Consider the following 17,830-nt stretch of genomic DNA (forward strand, 5'->3'; position numbering starts at 1 on the left):
ACACAGTGACTGGAAGCATGCATAACTGCTCCAAGCAGAGATTACTGATCATACTCTGCAAAGGAGCAGTGCTTCACACACAGTGACTGGAAGCATGCATAACTGTCCCATGCAGAGATTACTGTTCATACTCTGCAAAGGAGCAGTGCTTCACACACAGTGACTGGAAGCATGAATAACTGCCCCAAGCAGAGATTACTGATCATACTCTGCAAAGGAGCAGTGCTTCACACACAGTGACTGGAAGCATGCATAACTTCCCCAAGCAGAGATTACTGTTCATACTCTGCAAAGGAGCAGTGCTTCACACACAGTGACTGGAAGCATGCATAACTTCCCCAAGCAGAGATTACTGTTCATACTCTGCAAAGGAGCAGTGCTTCACACACAGTGACTGGAAGCATGCATAACTGCCCCAAGCAGAGATTTCTGTTCATACTCTGCAAAGGAGCAGTGCTTCACACACAGTGACTGGAAGCATGAATAACTGCCCCAAGCAGAGATTACTGATCATACTCTGCAAAGGAGCAGTGCTTCAAACACAGTGACTGGAAGCATGCATAACTTCCCCAAGCAGAGATTACTGTTCATACTCTGCAAAGGAGCAGTGCTTCACACACAGTGACTGGAAGCATGCATAACTGTCCCATGCAGAGATTACTGTTCATACTCTGCAAAGGAGCAGTGCTTCACACACAGTGACTGGAAGCATGAATAACTGCCCCAAGCAGAGATTACTGATCATACTCTGCAAAGATAGCTCTGTTTTATAATGTCCCCACTGTGACTGTGACTTTTTGGGAAATAACGGGGCCCATTTTTTATAAACAGAATGTACCTAATGCAGGTTTATATACAGAATAAAATGTAAATATGTACATGGTAATATACAGGACACTGAATTTGGTACAGAATATATAAAGTAATTTCTATGTCATCACGTCGATTTGATTTGTCAGTCGCGTACAGAGCATTTTCTGATATTTTCTGTAGTTTAAATGAATAATGATGGATAAACACAACTACAGGAAGTGCTCTGTGTTTGGCTGGCTGCTTGCCTCATGATTCCTAACATTTCCAGGGTACTGTACCTTTAAAAGCTCTGGCTTGTTTAATAGCAAAGCTGTGCTTTTATTCCATTTTCCCCGGATCTGCTTGGATCTCCAGACTTGCGGAGTGCTCAGTACCTCGCTTTCCCCATAAATCCACAGATGGGCCGCGCCATCCCAGAACCGGCACCGTCGGCCCCATCAGGTCGAGCCCCGGCACCCCCGCCCACCATTCGTGCCATTCTGAAGGGAATTAATCGCCGGAGACCCTGGTTACAGGGCGGCGAGCGCTGGCCCTCACCAGCTCCTTATCTAAACATCTCATCATTTCAGGGCTTTTTCACTGCACGTCATCTTTGTAAATGACTCTGCATTATTGCGGGAATTTCAAGTGCCGTGTCACTGGGATTTTCTATGCTATCCTTCATCCGCGGTGTCTCCTAAACAGCGATGGATATGTCGACGGCGGGGGAGGGGGGCACTGCGTTAGCGTCACTGAGACGCTGACAACTTATGTGCAGGGTGAGACCCCTGCCTCTCTGTGCTGCACTGGGGGCCGCAGGGGGGGCATTGCAATATCCATAAAAACATTTACATCAAGTGCAAAAACAATGGCGACAGACTGGAAGCAAAAGCAGCAGACTGTCAGTGCATGATCCATCAAAGCCACCCGTTCTGTCCACCTCTCCCTCCCACTGCCTGCAGGCCCCGAGCTTCCGCTGGCTCACTGTCACACTCGGGATTTCTCCGGAGTATCCCGGGAAGGTATTCTGGAACGTTCAGTAATTCACAGCTCAGTGTCTGCAAGCTGACGCCCTAACAGAACAAGCTCCTTTTGAGGCAGCAATCCCGGCCAGTGGAAAAGAACCCTCCCTCGGCATGTAACGCATCACCCTATAATCCTACACTGAACCAGAATGAAACTGAATCTGCCCTCTGAGTGTAACGCACCTCCCCGTGATCCTGCACAGAACTGGACCAAAACAGAACACGCCTTCTGAGTGTAACGCACCGCCCCGTGATCCTGCACAGAACTGGACCAAAACAGAACACGCCTTCTGAGTGTAACGCACCGCCCCGTGATCCTGCACAGAACTGGACCAAAACAGAACACGCCTTCTGAGTGTAACGCACCGCCCCGTGATCCTGCACAGAACTGGACCAAAACAGAACACGCCTTCTGAGTGTAACGCACCGCCCCGTGATCCTGCACAGAACTGGACCAAAACAGAACACGCCTTCTGAGTGTAACGCACCGCCCCGTGATCCTGCACAGAACTGGACCAAAACAGAACACGCCTTCTGAGTGTAACGCACCGCCCCGTGATCCTGCACAGAACTGGACCAAAACAGAACACGCCTTCTGAGTGTAACGCACCACCCCGTGATCCTGCACAGAACTGGACCAAAACAGAACACGCCTTATGAGTGTAACGCACCACCCCGTGATCCTGCACAGAACTGGACCAAAACAGAACACGCCCTCGCCATGTAATGCCCCGTCCTGTGATCCAGCACAGAACCGGGCTGAAACAGAACACGCCCTTGGCGTGTAACGCAGCTCCCCGTGATCCCGCACAGAACTGGGCTTGGATCAAAGCTGCAGCAGGCCGGATCACACGCGTCAGCTTCTTGTAAGCAGGTCATTTACACTCGCCAGCGGCTCGCCTGCACCCTGGCTCCGGGCCCCGGGCCCCCAGGCTTTAGCGTGTCCAGGCGAGATCCCTGGTAATAAAGTGTGTTTACAGAGCGTCACGCATTAAGTCTGCACCCTTGACTTTGACATTAGCCATTAGACAGCCATTAGGTATAAATTGTGTGTTTTTCAGAGCACCGCGCCTTTGAAGATGATTTCAAAGTTAAGTCCTGATATGATCAAAGCTGTATATGTATATTCGGATTAAATTCACGGCGGAAGCCAGCGTTTTGACAGCAGGGTTTACGGAGCGTTTTTCTCTTAAAAACAGGTCTGGCGAACGCTAGACGCCACCTAACCCGGTTCAGGGAGACTTATAACTGGCTGCTATCGAACTGCGGTGTCAGCTTCAAACCGGAGCGATTTTAGGGGTGCGTCTCGGGTCACAGGGTCTGAAAGGTGGATTTAAAAATGTTATAAGAAAACAAATGGAATATGACTCTAGGTAAAAGACACGAGAACCATTCAAATACATTATGTGAAGCCCGTTTTTTTTAAAAGATTATTATGGGCCTATTTCAGAATCACACATTAAACGGACTGCATTTTAAGTTATTATTAATTTTGAGTTGTGAGGCAATTTTGAGCTGTTCAAAGCATGTCATCTAATGCCACTCTGATACTAGCAATCTAATACTAATGTTTCATTTCGGTCGGATTTAAATTAAATTAAATATGGTGCTTATAGGTAGACAGTCATTTTAATTTCGGAGAAAGCGATTACTGCATCTGAGGTGAAAAAATGCTACGTTCGCTTAGTTTGCGTTTATGGTTTATAAAAATCCGCAGGAATCCGAGTACTAACTGTGACATTTAAAAAAGTGATAAGAGGAATATCCCTGGAATCTGTCAGCCGCCGCCGCCGTATAAATGGAGATGTGTCTTTACCTGACCGTGACGTATGAAACCGTGCGTAGGCTGCATGCCGCCATATGACGAAGGTCGCGCAGTGTCATTTATATATTTTTCAAGGCGAAAATGAACGGTCTGCCGATATATACATATTAACGTATCTTAATAATTATCTTTTTTTCCGTTAGATTAATTTAACATGTACATTAAACGACCCTTTCTAGCTTATAGATAGGCCTATGTCTGAAAGAAGAACTACCAACAGCTCCACAAATAAGAGAAAAATTCAAATGAAAAACAATGAAAGCAGTCCTCTGTGGTCTTTGATGAGTGGAATAATTCGTTCTCGCATATAAATTAGAGTTAAGCGCATGAAGTTGAAATAATTGACTTAAAGCCATCTGTGCTCCCGTATGTGAGCGTTACTCGGCTAAACTGCAGTTCTGCTCTTTTTACGATACGAACGGGCTTGTCTGTACTGTAACGTTTCTGGATCGTTTGAGCCGCGCTTTCATTGTCCTCGACGGTACTTACCTGAAAAAACAAAGGATGAATGAATTAACAGAACAGAAAAAGAAAAAAAAAACATTTAGGAAATTCAGTCTTTCTGGGACCCTCTGCAAGATGAGCAGTTCTGGGTGGATGGATTGATGAATGGATGTTTAGAATGGAATATATTATCACTGCACAAGTACAACGGGATTCAGTATTTGCAGAAACCTGTAAATTGTTATTTTCAAAATATTAAGGATGGATATTTTAAATCTGGATTTTTTCTGGATTCACTGTCTTATTTTTTTGTTTTGCATGATCACTCTTGATTAGTATTTATTGATCACATTCATTTGTCCTGGAATCTGGGAAAACTAATAAATATAATTTTAATAATTATATACCAAAAATAATCACATCAAGCACTTCTTTAAATATGTATTAATCTGCAGAAATGACCAGTGTTCATTTCTGATATATTATTACAAAGTATTAGTTATTTCTTGACTGTTAGCTGTGTGAAAGTAGCAGCAGAACAACATCAGAACAGGGGACTAGTGAAGCCTGTATGTTATTATGTAAAAGGTACCTGCTTTGTTCTGGTTCATGAGCCTTGTTTTGTAATGATAATATAGACGCCTTCAACTGTCCTTATAATCTCATATATATTTTTTTCTCCCTTTGAAAAGCACTGGTCACGGCTGTGTGGGGCAGGGGGGCAACTCGCGGCTGTGTGGGGCACGGGGGCAACTCGCGGCTGTGTGGGGCACGGGGGCAACTCGCGGCTGTGTGGGGCACGGGGGCAACTCGCAACTGTATGGGGCAGGGGGGCAACTCATGGCTGTGTGGGGCAGGGGGGCAACTCGCGGCTGTGTGGGGCACGGGGGCAACTCACAGCTGTCACACTGCACTTCCCAGCATGCACATTGGTGGATACCCAGTAATCAGTTGCATTTCCATGTGTCTTTGAGGTTACGGTGAATCACTCCTAGATTTCCGACCACAGTGAGCTGCACTGTGCATAAATTTTGCCTAATTAAATTGATGATTAATCTGCAGCACCGGACGTCAGGACTGCTGCCGTCACGGACGTCAGGCTCTGACCTCTGACCTCAAGCAGCAAGATCGCCCGTGCGGTGTAACTTAGGATTCCTCGTAGTGCTGGTGAATATCGCTGGGCTGCTGGCCTCAGAAACGTGGTGCGTTTCACTCTGTTATGAACTGCAGGGCTGATACTCTCTGGACGCTGTATGAAATATGCAAGCGTAAAAGCGGAGGGCAATCTTCGACGGCGCTTAAAGGCCCATTATGGTGATTTATATATTTTGAGAGTTTAGAGCTGTTCACTGTAAACCTCATGCTAAGGGGGTGAGTAGGACCCATGGGGGGGGGGGGGATCTGCAGGCGTTTATTAATCAGCGTGCGGGCAGCCTGCTAAAGCCATTCGGGCTGTAACGTTCCATCAGAGAGGCTCAGCGATGCCCTGCGGGGGCCCTGTGTACAGCGGGTTCGGGGCCTGTGTCCCCGGGATCGAGTGTCCGAGGGCTGAGGGGCTCGATCTCAGAGCCGGGCCATTTGGGAACGATACGTAAACATGTGTCAGGAAGCGTCTCGCAGGCCTCTCTGCTTCCCGCCGTGCAACGGCGACGGCACGAAGGCCGGAACGTCAACGCCGTCTGCTACGGGAGTCTGATCGCCGCATTCCTACCCCGGGGGGGGCGGGGGCAGCTCACTGATTTATGCTAAATATAGCGGATGTTTCCGGAGATGAAGCCTCGATACGTGAGATTGAAGTCCTCTGCGTTTCCCGCTGACTCTGTAGTGCCTCTTTCTGCAGAGCGTCTGATTGGTGGATGATGCTGGGAAAGCCCCCAATCCAGAGGAACCAGGCCACACTGTTCTGTCAGATTTAACGGCTGCTTCCCGGGCCAAGGGAACGGTACCAGAGCGCCACTGAAACTGGCCTACAGAACCGGGGTTGGGGGTTGTCTGATCTCTGTCAGCAGATGCTTTTACGGTGATTCATTAAGCACCCATTTCACCTTGACCGGGGGCCGGGGGTGGAATCGGGGATTTCTGCAGGACTCTAACAAGGGCGGCTTTATGTGGCGCCGGCTAGTGCGGCTGGCTCGCTAACGGCTAACGTGGGCCGCCCATCTCCCCGCAGCCGATCCCGCGACTTCTGGCGCCTGGACCCCTGGGAGGACAACCTGCGGCGTAGGAGACGCCTGGTGTGGAACCCCCTGGGATCGACGCACCCTGAGGCGGTGCTCAAGGCCGCCGCTGAGGACGGTGAGTGGGGGGCGACCGTAAACGCCGCCACTACAGCGGCCATAAAACATTTTCTAGTAGCAGAGAAGCAAACCTCTAGGTGGCCGGGGCCCCCAGGTCAGGGCCTGCGGCCGAGCTGATGGGGGCCTCTCCGCGGCTCCGCCAGCAGAAAGCCATTACCCCCATCAGCTCCCCTGGGGTAGCACCACCGGGGGCTCTGGGTAAGTATCGCCACATCCTGCGTGTCACCAGGCCGGCCAGCTTTCTTCCCTTTAGGGTCAGCACTGCGTCCGTGAGGTTAAAGGTCATTCAGGAAGCGAGAGTGAGTATGAGTGTTGTCATCTGGAGTCCTTTAGAGAGTCCTCTTCACGTGGCGGGAATCCTGCTCTCCGCGCATAGTGTTACTGGCATGCTGTTGGCCTGCGCGGGGGCTATCCACTGGCCACCTGGGGGTGGGGGGGGCATCCACTGGCCATTTACGGGGGGGGGCTTTCTTTGCAAACCCACCACCCCACTCCTGCATTTGGATTCATAAAGACGTTGGGATAACATGGCCAGAGTCAGATATCAGTGACTCCGAATGTCAGTGGGCCTTTCGATTAGCGACCGCTCAGACTCAGCGACTCAGTGTCAGTGGGCCTTTCGATTAGCGACCGCTCAGACTCAGCGACTCTGTCAGTGGGCTTTTCGATTAGCGACCGCTCAGACTCAGCGACTCTGTCAGTGGGCCTTTCGATTAGCGACCGCTCAGACTCAGCGACTCTGTCAGTGGGCCTTTCGATTAGCGACCGCTCAGACTCAGCGACTCTGTCAGTGGGCCTTTCGATTAGCGACCGCTCAGACTCAGCGACTCAGTGTCAGTGGGCCTTCCGATTAGTGACTCTGCTGCTGCCCTGCAGCTTTAAATCCCTGAGACTCTGCATGGTCTCTCTTGATTCCCGACTCCAGGAGGCCTGCTTGCTCGCTCGCTCTCTCTCTCGCTCCATAGGCTGTGTGCTGCCTTTCACCCAGATGATAATGTCAATATGGCATTTCCTCGTAGCCCCAGTTGTACGCCAGTCACACACAGGCACACGACTTTAAAGGTGATCACGGGCGTCACTATCGGGGGAAAGACAAGGCACATTTCGACGGGAAACATAAAAAATATGTGTGTTTTTCCCTTCTGGTATTATTCATTTAGACTTAGTTATTGGAGTAGCTATTTTAATGGGAACAGCGTGATACACAGCCAGCGGAACGGCGGGCTTCCTGCTTCAGGGGAATCCGCAGTTTGCCGACGGGGCGCGACTCCAGTGTTTAACATTCCCCTGCCGTTCCCTCCAGTCCCCGACGGTGTGTCCCAGCAGAACCCGGCCCGGGAATCTCGCCGTCAGGCCGCCTGTGCTGCGCTCTTACGGCAGTCTTCCGAATTCCCTGTAACCTTTGACCTTGGTAAAGTCGGCCACATTACATTTTTCTGATTGCATTTCTTAAAGACATATTTCATTATTGCAAAGTACAAGCAGAACCACTCTTACCTTTGCTGCCATGGCGTTTGTTAGATTCGTATTCAGCATATAATATTTTACCATTATAATTATTTAAGTAGTAGATATTGATGTGACTGGTGTATTATTATATTATAATATATTATATTTCTTGATTAAAATTTGGAAAAGAAGGTTTGGTACCATAAATATGTATTTTTACGTCTGTTTCTTCAAATGGGGATTTTTAATTTACTCGAGAACCTCACCATTTAATTCCTGCCTTAAAATACCATCATAAAATAAATTTCACTTCCAAAAATAGATTGTTTTATTTTTTGTTTTTTTTTATGTTTTATCAGTCTGTTGTGGGTAGTTTATACACACAAACACGTCAAATCTCATCTTTGTTCCTTAGGTTTTCCAGAAAGAGCATTTTAAACGGTGCCTTAAACTGCCATGATAAGGGCGCATGGCTGGTCACCCTTAAAAAAGCATGAGCTTGGACCAGCTTTAGTCCTATTGGGACATTCCTGAAAGTCTTACTTGTAAGTCCTGGGCCTTGTTTCCATTTTCTGCTCAATCGGAGAAGCCTGACGCCAGACGAGCCCTAAACGTCACTCCAAACATCCTGATTAGTGACCAGTGTGAAGGAGATCAATAAGAATGTGGCCAAAAAGTAAATCCCAGAATGCTTAGGGGCAAAAGCACATTCAGGTGACAGTTGTGCAGGGAGTGGAGGCCTGGACACAGGGACAATGGGGACAATGAGGACAATGGGGACATGGGGACAATGAGGACGGAGCTTCTGGGTCATCTCCAAATATGAAAATAGTGAATGTAAAATGCAGAAAGAAAAGCACACAGGCTGTAAACTACGAAGGAAGGGGAGTGATCTGTCAGATGATTACGGTGATCTGTCATGATGCTTATTAGTGGTTTGAACCAGGATTCTTCACACAGACAGCCTTACTTAAGAACCTACTTTTAGTAACCTTAATTTTTTTTCACTAGACTACAAGCGAGATGCGTCACCCACGTGAAATGGGTGTAATTGGGTTTACACACACGGGTCATGGACCCAAGCCTGGTTCCTTAGTGGGTCAGTATGTACTACCTTCTCACCCACATCTCAAGGGTCATGTGCGGTGTAAATACCTGGCTCGTGGAGTGAGGGTGTGGGGTAAGTACCTGCCGCGCAGGGGCTCGCAGAGTTAGGGTGCGGGGTAAATACCTGCCGCACAGGGGCTCGCGGAGTTAGGGTTCAGGGTAAATACCTGCCACACGGGGGGCTTGTGCAGTTACGGTGCGGGGTAAATACCTGCTGCACAGGGGCTCGCGGAGTTAGGGTGTGGGGTAAATACCTGCCGCGCAGGGGCTCGCGGAGTTAGGGTGCGGGGTAAATACCTGCCGCGCAGGGGCTCGCGGAGTTAGGGTGCGGGGTAAATACCTGCCGCACAGGGGCTCGCGGAGTTAGGGTTCAGGGTAAATACCTGCCACGCGGGGGGCTTGTGCAGTTATGGTGCGGGGTAAATACCTGCCACGCAGGGGGCTCGTGGAGTTAGGGTGCAGGGTAAATACCTGCTGCGCAGGGGGCTCGTGGAGTTAGGGTGCGGGGTAAATACCTGGAGATTAATGCTAAGGGCTGCCTGGGTCAGCAGTATCGCCCCCTGCCCACACTGCCGGCTGCACTCCCTCCCAGAACAAATCTGTTAATTCTGACAGTTTAATTGGGCGCCGGAGCCGGCCTGTAGCAGAATGTAAATGGCTTCAAGCTGCCCGCCGCAGTGGACCCGCGCCCTCCCTGCTCCTTACCCTGGACTTCTGATATGGATATTCAGTTTGCGGGAATCCTGAATTCTGCATCGCTTTGTTGGACCATTTTATGTAAAATACGCCGTCAGAATGTCCTGTCAGTTTTGTTTACATTAAAAAACCCCAAGATTACAGTAGTGGGTAATTTCACACACGCAGGCACACACACTCAGATCGCCACGATATATATTGGGTGATGATATGTGAATTTGTGATACTTTATCATAAACAATGTAAGATACTCCTGTCTGACTTGAAGTTACTCTTTACCCATAGTGCTATGCAGTCGCACTCGTTACAGTCCAAATCATTTCCCTGTAGCAGACTGGTGACTCTGTGAGACATATTAGCATTGACTTAGTGTCAGTCTCGTTCAGATCTCAACACGAACTCCACAGAACACCGCTGTACAAAGTGTCTTTCGGGTAACAGTGAAACGCCATTAAATCTGAGGGGGACGCGTCCCCCTCACATTTCATAATTATTCGTTTGGACCCCCCCCCCCCCACCAACATTTAACATAAAATATTAGTTTTATGCCAGTGTCCCCCCACACACACATTCAAAATGCTTCTGATGCCCCTGCACTGAAGGATTGTTCATCTAGTGATGATGGCTTTGAAAATATAGTCTGAATATAAATATAATTTGAAAGTACGCGACCCAATAAAATTACTGACGAGTCAAAACGCTCATCGCATTGATCTAATGATTTATCTTGTAAACTCCAAACATTAACAGAATAGTCAAAAAATATGGTTTGAGCACACCGGATCGCATCGCATCATCGTAGAGCTTACATGCAGTTGGGCTGTGCCTTTCATGGCTACATGTTCATTAATGACACCGCGTGAGCAAAATCAGTGCGTTTTCTGCGGCATGAGAATACCGAGGCGTGCGGGTCGCACCGGGAAGCTGGCAGTAATTTCATCACCAGTAACAAAAAAAAAAATCCTCGGGGGAGACTTAATTACAGGAAGACCCGTCTAAATATCAGTGGACCGTGTATTTCCCAGGCAAAGGACGGGGCGGCTGGGCCTTTCCGCCGGGTCGGGGTCCGCGGCGCTTCCATGCGCTAGCAGCACCGCTCCTTTCTCCATGCACGTGTAGTTATTTAAAATGGGAAAAAGCGGCTTGCTGGTTTTATATCCCCCTGTGTCCCAGCAGTGACGGCCAGTTTCATAAATGTTTACGGATTATGATTCTTTTTAAATAATCCCTTTGATAGATCAAATTTTGTACGGAACAGCTGAAAAATAAAAATGTTATTAATTAATCCCGTGTTGCTGTGATTTGTTTGACGTTCGTCCCAGGGCGTTGACACCGCGCCAGAGTTTTTTGAATGAACTTGAATGAAATTTATTTTCATATTTGAAAGGGACTAAAGCCTCTCATTGCTTCGCGCTGGAGTTTAGCTTTCCAAATGCCTTTTACGTTCACATGCCGGCACAAAGTTGCTGGAGTTAAATTGTTGATTAATAATGAGCCTCTCCGACGGTTCGCACTAAGCGCCCCAACTTTGTTCATCGTCTGCACTTTATCCGCCCTTTTGAAGGGGTATTGATGGACATCCTGCTTGTTACAGAGTAAATTTCCCTGAAATTAGCTGTGTAATTTGATTGTAAGCTTAACCCTTTGTGCTGCTCCCGGGGAGTTTTCATCAGCGAGAGGTAACATGATAGATCTCACAGGAAATCGGCTCTGCAACGGAGGTGCCTCAAAAATGTTCACATAAACTTCAAAAAGAAACAATTCGTGTTCCTTATCCAGTTACCAACAATATTCATTATTTGCGTTTTCCACAAATAGCGGAGATTTGTTAGATAGACTAATTGTCTCGCATTTGGTTGACACGATATTGCTTGTTAAGTATATTAGGCTTCGCTTGTTTCGTTTTGCGGTGTGTTTGCGAATAACGTAATACCATAAAGGAAAAGGCAGCGGGGAGACAGACACGATACAATGATTCACTTTCTGCAGAGGAAGATGCTCTGAAAGGCGGAGAGTCTATCAGGAGACAAACCGTAAGACACAGCAGGCCGACTGACGAGGTGGGAGACGGAGGCGAGGATCCCCTGTCATCTCTGGAGGAGAAGGACTCGAAAAGCCTAACAGGTAACATCCATCCACCCATCTTCCAGGCCCCAAATCAGCGCAGGGTCGCGGTCCTAACATCGCTTATTTGTATGTTAATTCCTCGTTAAGCCTTCATTTTCCAGGCGCGAGCAAGTCACTTTATTTTATTGATATGCTAGATCAGATAGGCCTCTGATGCTCGAAATGACGGCTTTGGGTCCTTTCAGCCATGCGCCCTGCCTGTCTATGGAGAATGTCATATAATATATGGTAATTTCTAATTTTAAATACTTGAGTGAGCTTAATACGGCCGCCTGGAGTAGCACTAATTTAAAGACTATTAATCTAAACCCATGGATCTCACCTTTCAGTTTGCACGTATTTCTTCTTTGCTTGTCTCTTATAATTGTACTTTTTTATGTTTATACTAGTGTGGTCACATTGTTCATTTATAGGCCTACAGTCATGGGCGTCGCGCTCACATTTCATAATTATTCGCTTGGACCCCTCCCCCCCCAACATTTAACATAAAATATTAGTTTTATGCCAGTGTGTCCCCTCCACATTCAAAATGCTTCTGACGCTTCTGTCTACAGTTAATGTTTTTCTATGGACAAAACATTTCTATGAAAAAGTGCTGGAACTAGGCCTACATAAAACATTAGTATTTTAAGCATATTTAAAATTATGTCGTTGGAGGGGAAAGTTTGTAGGTATAATTTCACCCTATTTAACTATGAACACTTCTATATCTTTTGACCTGTAAATTGCATAAGCATTATTTCCAAAACTTATGAACATCAGTCACCATTTCTGGTAATAGTAGTAGTAATAATAATAATAATAATCCCCTAGATCACTGTAAAAATGCCGTAAATTTAACTGTAAATTAATGCAGAAAACCTATACAATAAAAAACCTTAAGTTAACTAATGGTAATTTTTGGTATAAACATGCATACGCTTCGTAATGGTAATTTTTGGTATAAACATGCATACGCTTCTTAATGGTTGCACATGTTTAATAACCGACCTCCCAGGTTTCCTGAGTTATTCCAACCAACAGTGCAGCCTGTGCAGAATTTACATGAAATCGGCTCTGAACCTGAACCGAATTAAGGTGTTTCACTTCCACGGTTGTCTCGATTCTGAATTAACAGACTTCGCTTGTACATTTAAAAAATCGAATAGCTGCTTGCTTTTCTTGACGGATGCAATCATAATGTAATTTTTGACACACGTACACGCCTGTATAAGCTCTGTAATGAGACGCATGGTCGGCGCTTCTAAGACCAGGATTAGAATGACATAAGGAACGATGCGGCTCCGTGGCCCCGAAAGTCGTGGAAATTGCCCTGGGGTGTCTAGCGGGACCGCAGTGTCCCAGCGATTTGACGGTGCCTGCGTAACGTAATTGAATGTCTGCAAATAGCTGGGAAAAAAAGGAGAGGAAATCACCTACGGACCCCAGGCTGATGCACAGGGGGTTAATGTGAGAGTGAACAAATAAATACGGTAATTTGCTGGGTACAGATTCGCGAGTGCTTGGGGAAATCAGATCGCTTCCATACCTCCGTGATAACCATCTGGCAGTACAATGTAGCCGTGCATTTGGGTATGACAACAAAGGCGGCCGCGGGGTCCTCAGCGGCCTGTCATTGTCACTCCGGGACACATCAAGATTGATGAGAGATTAAGCGGCGGAGCCTCGTACCGCAATCAATGCAAATGAGTGCGCGCCTGACCCTGCGCATTGATCGTGGTGGAAGCCGACGCCGTATCCAGGCCGTCGGAGCACGGGGCACTGCGTGCGCGCGCCCTGCTGCTCACCACAGACAGCTTGATGTCTTTTTGTCCTACAAGTCAGTTCCCTTCCTCATTGCAGTAGTGCTAATAAAACGGCAGAGTACCGTTACTTCCTTTTCCGCAGTAATAAAAAATACTATCACTACTACTAGCCCAACCTTATCTATCTATCTATCTATCTATCTATCTATCTATCTATCTATCTATCTATCTATCTACTCTCCTCCTTCATCTTCTTCTTTTTCTAATTATTATTATTATTATTATTAATAACAATCATAGGCCTATTATTTTTAGAGGAACTTTAGGAATTTTACACCGATAGCCTACTAGACAAACGGCCTGAATATTAGTAGGCCTATTAACGATTTACAAATGTTAAATAATACTGGGGAATGGGACTGTAAATGTCTCTGTCGTGTAAACCTGAGCCCCAGCGAGCTCTTCACTGTCACCTCTGTCGCATTTCGGCCGCGTGGCCAGCGCGCTTTTCGCCGCGCGCAGTTCTGCGTTGCGGCGGTCGGGCTCGCTGCTGACCGGTGGTACTTGTGCTCTCTCTACCAGGCACGGTGCTCCTTAGCGCGGACGCCCAGCTGGTCGGCCCCGCAGGAGTATTCAAAGGCACCCTGTCAGTCACGGCATCGGAACTCTACTTTGAAGTGGATGAAGAAGAGCGTAGTTTCAAGAAAACCGATCCAAAGGTAAGAGGTTGTTAAAATCCATTTATTCAATGCAGAACAAAAAGTTAGGTATTTAAAAAAACGTGGAAATGATTAAAAAACAGACCCCACATCTAAACCCGGATAGCAGACCTGCTGTCTAACTTCCCTCAGTCGGCATGAATGCTGATTTGTCCTCAAGCGACGTAAAAATTGCTGCGCTTATTTTAAACGCCTCCCCTTCACGTGGGAGCACAGTCAGAAAGACCTCAGGTCGTTCCGGGCCTGAAACGCCGCAGTTTACCAACGTAGAGTTAATTCGTCCGATCATTTGTTATTACAGGGATGCGTTTAATTTATTAGTGTTTATTTTTACATTACGATGAAGTAAATATTTATTGGATAATACGTGCTGTAGCCTACATACACACAAATTCCTTAATCCTAACTGAAAAGGATGGGCAACACACATATTTGCGCTTTTTTGGAAGTTTGATATCATTTTGTATTTAGCTGTTGTTTGGTGTTAGTCTAATTCAAATTTTTAAATCTGAACGTAAGAAAAATGATTTTTATCGCACGTGTAACGTTACCTTTTTTGCATAATAAATAAAAAAATAATAATAAATGTGGGTTCCATACATGCGCTATGTGTGTGAATTAACAAATTATTTATTTAATAAATTTTATTCGTATCTCTTTTAATTATATTAAATTCGCTTCATTTTAAATAACCTTAAAAAGATGGAAAATGTTTGTAACTTTTACGTTTTACTTCCATGAATTTCAGTTTGTCATGTTCAGTATATTACGCAATACACATGCCTGAGGTATTATTATTATTATTATTATTATTATTATTATTATTCAGAAGCGTTTTGTCCACGCAATACAGGAAAAAAATAGGCCTAATGCACATCGAATTGGCGGCACTTCTTAAAATGATTCGTACACTTAGGCCTCGTCTTCCCTGAATACTGTTCCTGTTTGTGTTTGGCGTTCAACAACTAAATTTGATTTAGTGTCGTTTAGGTTTTGCGTATAGGCCTGTGTTCAGCAAACGACTGAAATGCTCGTAATTATCAGTCAGTAGTTGTGCATCGATGGTAACATTTGGTTTTGGCGGTCTGGGGAAGGTATGAAGATTTTGGAAGACGTTCCTGATGCAGCAAGACCGCATATGTGTTTGCATATTTATTTTTCAATTAGCGTGATCATTAAATGTCACTATTCCTGCTGGTAACACTCACGGGGCTGGCGGGATAATAACATACGGACAATAATGAGGCTCATGGTAATAATAAAATTATGAATTATTACTGTAACAATAACAGACGTAGTAGCTTATTACGTTAATCCTAAATTTACGTGACAATATTACAAATGTGCGTCAAACATAATTCTAAAACAGCATCATTTTATAACCGTGTTTCCATAATTCTGGCCTCTCGCTCGTTTCAGCAAGTTGCCTGCGTTTATGAAGACTGGGTGGTTTAAAGATGGCCTGTTTTTTTGTTTAAGTTGGCATTTCTACTCTGAATGTAAACTTACGCAAAGTTTTCTTTAAACATGGCAGGCTTTTATTGAGCCTTATTCCTTCGATTTAACATTGAACCTATTTTCAAAGTGTTTCCTTAAAAATTTGCAGTTAAAGTTCTAAGGCCTGACACTGAGCAGCGAAAACGACCAATTTCGATGTATTTTTGTTAGGCTACTTTAAATTCCAGGACACTTAATAGAAAATCGACCGTGGCACGTTGCATCGTATTTTTCAACAAAGGTTTGTGATCTATGCGCAAATTTCTACTCTTCGTGAAAACTTTCAAAACATTTTACGTTATTTGGAAATGTACCTTTCTTTCTTGTAATATCCCATTTGCCGTTTCTTCATAAATCTCCGAGACAGAAAAAGACAGATTGGTGTGTTTATATTGAAACGGGTCTATAATTTGTCCAGACTTTTCGCATTCGTCAGGATTTCCCGCGCCAGTCTCCACGTCTGCTTTGCCGCAGCTTCCAGGGCTGAGTGAGGTTTCCCCTGAAACAGGTCCAGGTTGGGTAAGAAATAATGGGGGCACCTCCGGCACTGCAAACAGGAGATGAGCTGCAGCAGGATCCCGTTGAGCCGGTCACCGAGGCACGCCTCGTCCCAGTCGGACTCGCGTGGGTGCTTCTCGCACTCGTACAGGAGAAGCGTCTTCATGTGGTAGTTGTCCAGCGGCTGTCCGGGCAGCTCCAGGTGCCGGTCCCGTAGAGTCTTTAGGATGGAGAGGCATTTCTTCCTGCAGCCTCCCATCAGCAGCCTGTTTTCTGCTTCGCTGAATTGCAGGACCCAGGCGTCGCTCTCGGCGGAGCTCTGTTTGCCGGTTAACGAGTAGCACTCTTTAGAAAGGAGGTTGAATCCTTCGGCTTTGACTTCTGCCACCCGATTAGGACCCGGCCACGGAATGTGAGGCATGGGCCACTGCGCCGCGCTTCTAGGCCAGATGCCGGTGCATTTAAAAGCTGGGGTGATCTTAACGACATATCTTTCCCGGATCCTAAGCTTCACCTCGCTTGTGTCGGCGACCATCTTCACCACGTCCCGGTAGCTGCATTTGTCCACAGCTTGTGCCACCAGCGTCTGAAACCTTGATCTGATTTTTCGGGCGGAGAGGTACCCCGAAGCCGTGATGAACTCGACCCAGAGCGACATGCTCCTCTTCCGCCCGTCGCTGAGCTTCAAAACTGCGCACCCCGGCAATGATCCGTCGTCCACGAAGTTGAAAACGCCCATTTGATTTAGATAAAGTACGACTTCAAACTCCGTGGGAGCGATGACCTCCATTCCCTCGTAGCGAGCGTCGATCTCGCTCAATGAGCTGATGAACCGCGGCTCCTGCACTTCGACTTCTTTCAGGACGTCCGACACCACCTTGCAGACCTCTCTGATGGTCTTGGCGATAGCTGCCTTGCGAGTTTGACACCTTTCATTGTAGTATTTGTTCAGCTGATAAACCAGCTTCGCTTGCGCGGCTATCATGTTGGGGCAGATGTCCGGGCTATACACCGGGGTCTCACAATACGCCGACGGATCCAAGGCTCACGGTTAAGCCAGAGGCAGGCGCTCCACAGTATTGAAAGAAAAGGGAAGAGTCTTGCGTTAATTGTAAATAGAGTTCCGGGGGGGAAAAACGGTGGACGTAGAAGTTAGTGCATTACAGAAATCTGAAGAAGAAACGGCCGGCTGGGCTGCAGACGGTGGTAGATGACAGAAAGCAGGTCTGCGAGTCGAGGTTGCATCTTTCGCTTTCTCTACTGATGCACGCGCTGAAATACGCACAGCCAGTGGTGATCAGTCATTCCTCAGATCTTCAACCTGTTTAACAGGACACCCCCATTTTTTAACCCCGTCTGCCGTGATGGCCAGACTCAGCTGGGAGCGTTTGAGTGGCTTAGTTTATGAGCGCTCCCCCCAGCTGGGCCGAAGGGGTCGGGCTTTTGGCGCTACAATCGCGGGCAGAGCTGTCAAGGCGCCGCGTCCAATCAGCGCGGCGCTCCGGCGACCAAGCGGACTCGCGCCGTGCGGCCGGCCGGCTTGGAGAGCCGCTCACAAGTGACTTCATGCAGGCTGCCTAGAAATCTATAAGCGGTCTTTGAATTAACT

At 46.9% G+C, this 17,830-nt stretch overlaps 2 protein-coding genes across 2 annotated transcripts in view; one reads left to right on the top strand and one right to left on the bottom strand.

Moving 5' to 3' along the window:
- LOC111852102 (lipopolysaccharide-responsive and beige-like anchor protein) overlaps positions 1 to 17,830 on the top strand; it is a 108,568-nt gene that overhangs the window by 56,297 nt on the left and 34,441 nt on the right. Inside the window, exons 38-40 of the mRNA XM_072697829.1 lie at positions 6,257 to 6,381; positions 11,625 to 11,759; positions 14,090 to 14,226. Coding sequence (XP_072553930.1) covers positions 6,257 to 6,381; positions 11,625 to 11,759; positions 14,090 to 14,226 — 397 coding nt within the window. The remainder of the gene's footprint in view (positions 1 to 6,256; positions 6,382 to 11,624; positions 11,760 to 14,089; positions 14,227 to 17,830) is intronic.
- Positions 14,228 to 17,630, bottom strand: LOC111852121 (protein mab-21-like 2). Its single transcript, XM_023827678.2, has one exon. It carries the CDS (start codon positions 17,204 to 17,206, stop codon positions 16,127 to 16,129), a length of 1,080 nt encoding a protein of 359 aa, XP_023683446.1. The 5' UTR covers positions 17,207 to 17,630; the 3' UTR covers positions 14,228 to 16,126.

The sequence above is a fragment of the Paramormyrops kingsleyae genome, chromosome 12 (genome assembly GCF_048594095.1).
Source record: "Paramormyrops kingsleyae isolate MSU_618 chromosome 12, PKINGS_0.4, whole genome shotgun sequence".
Classification (NCBI taxonomy): Eukaryota; Metazoa; Chordata; class Actinopteri; order Osteoglossiformes; family Mormyridae; genus Paramormyrops; species Paramormyrops kingsleyae.

Excerpts from the sequence above, each read along its gene's own strand:
- LOC111852121 (XM_023827678.2), bottom strand. The coding sequence starts at position 17,206 with ATGATAGCCGCGCAAGCGAAGCTGGTTTATCAGCTGAACAAATACTAC.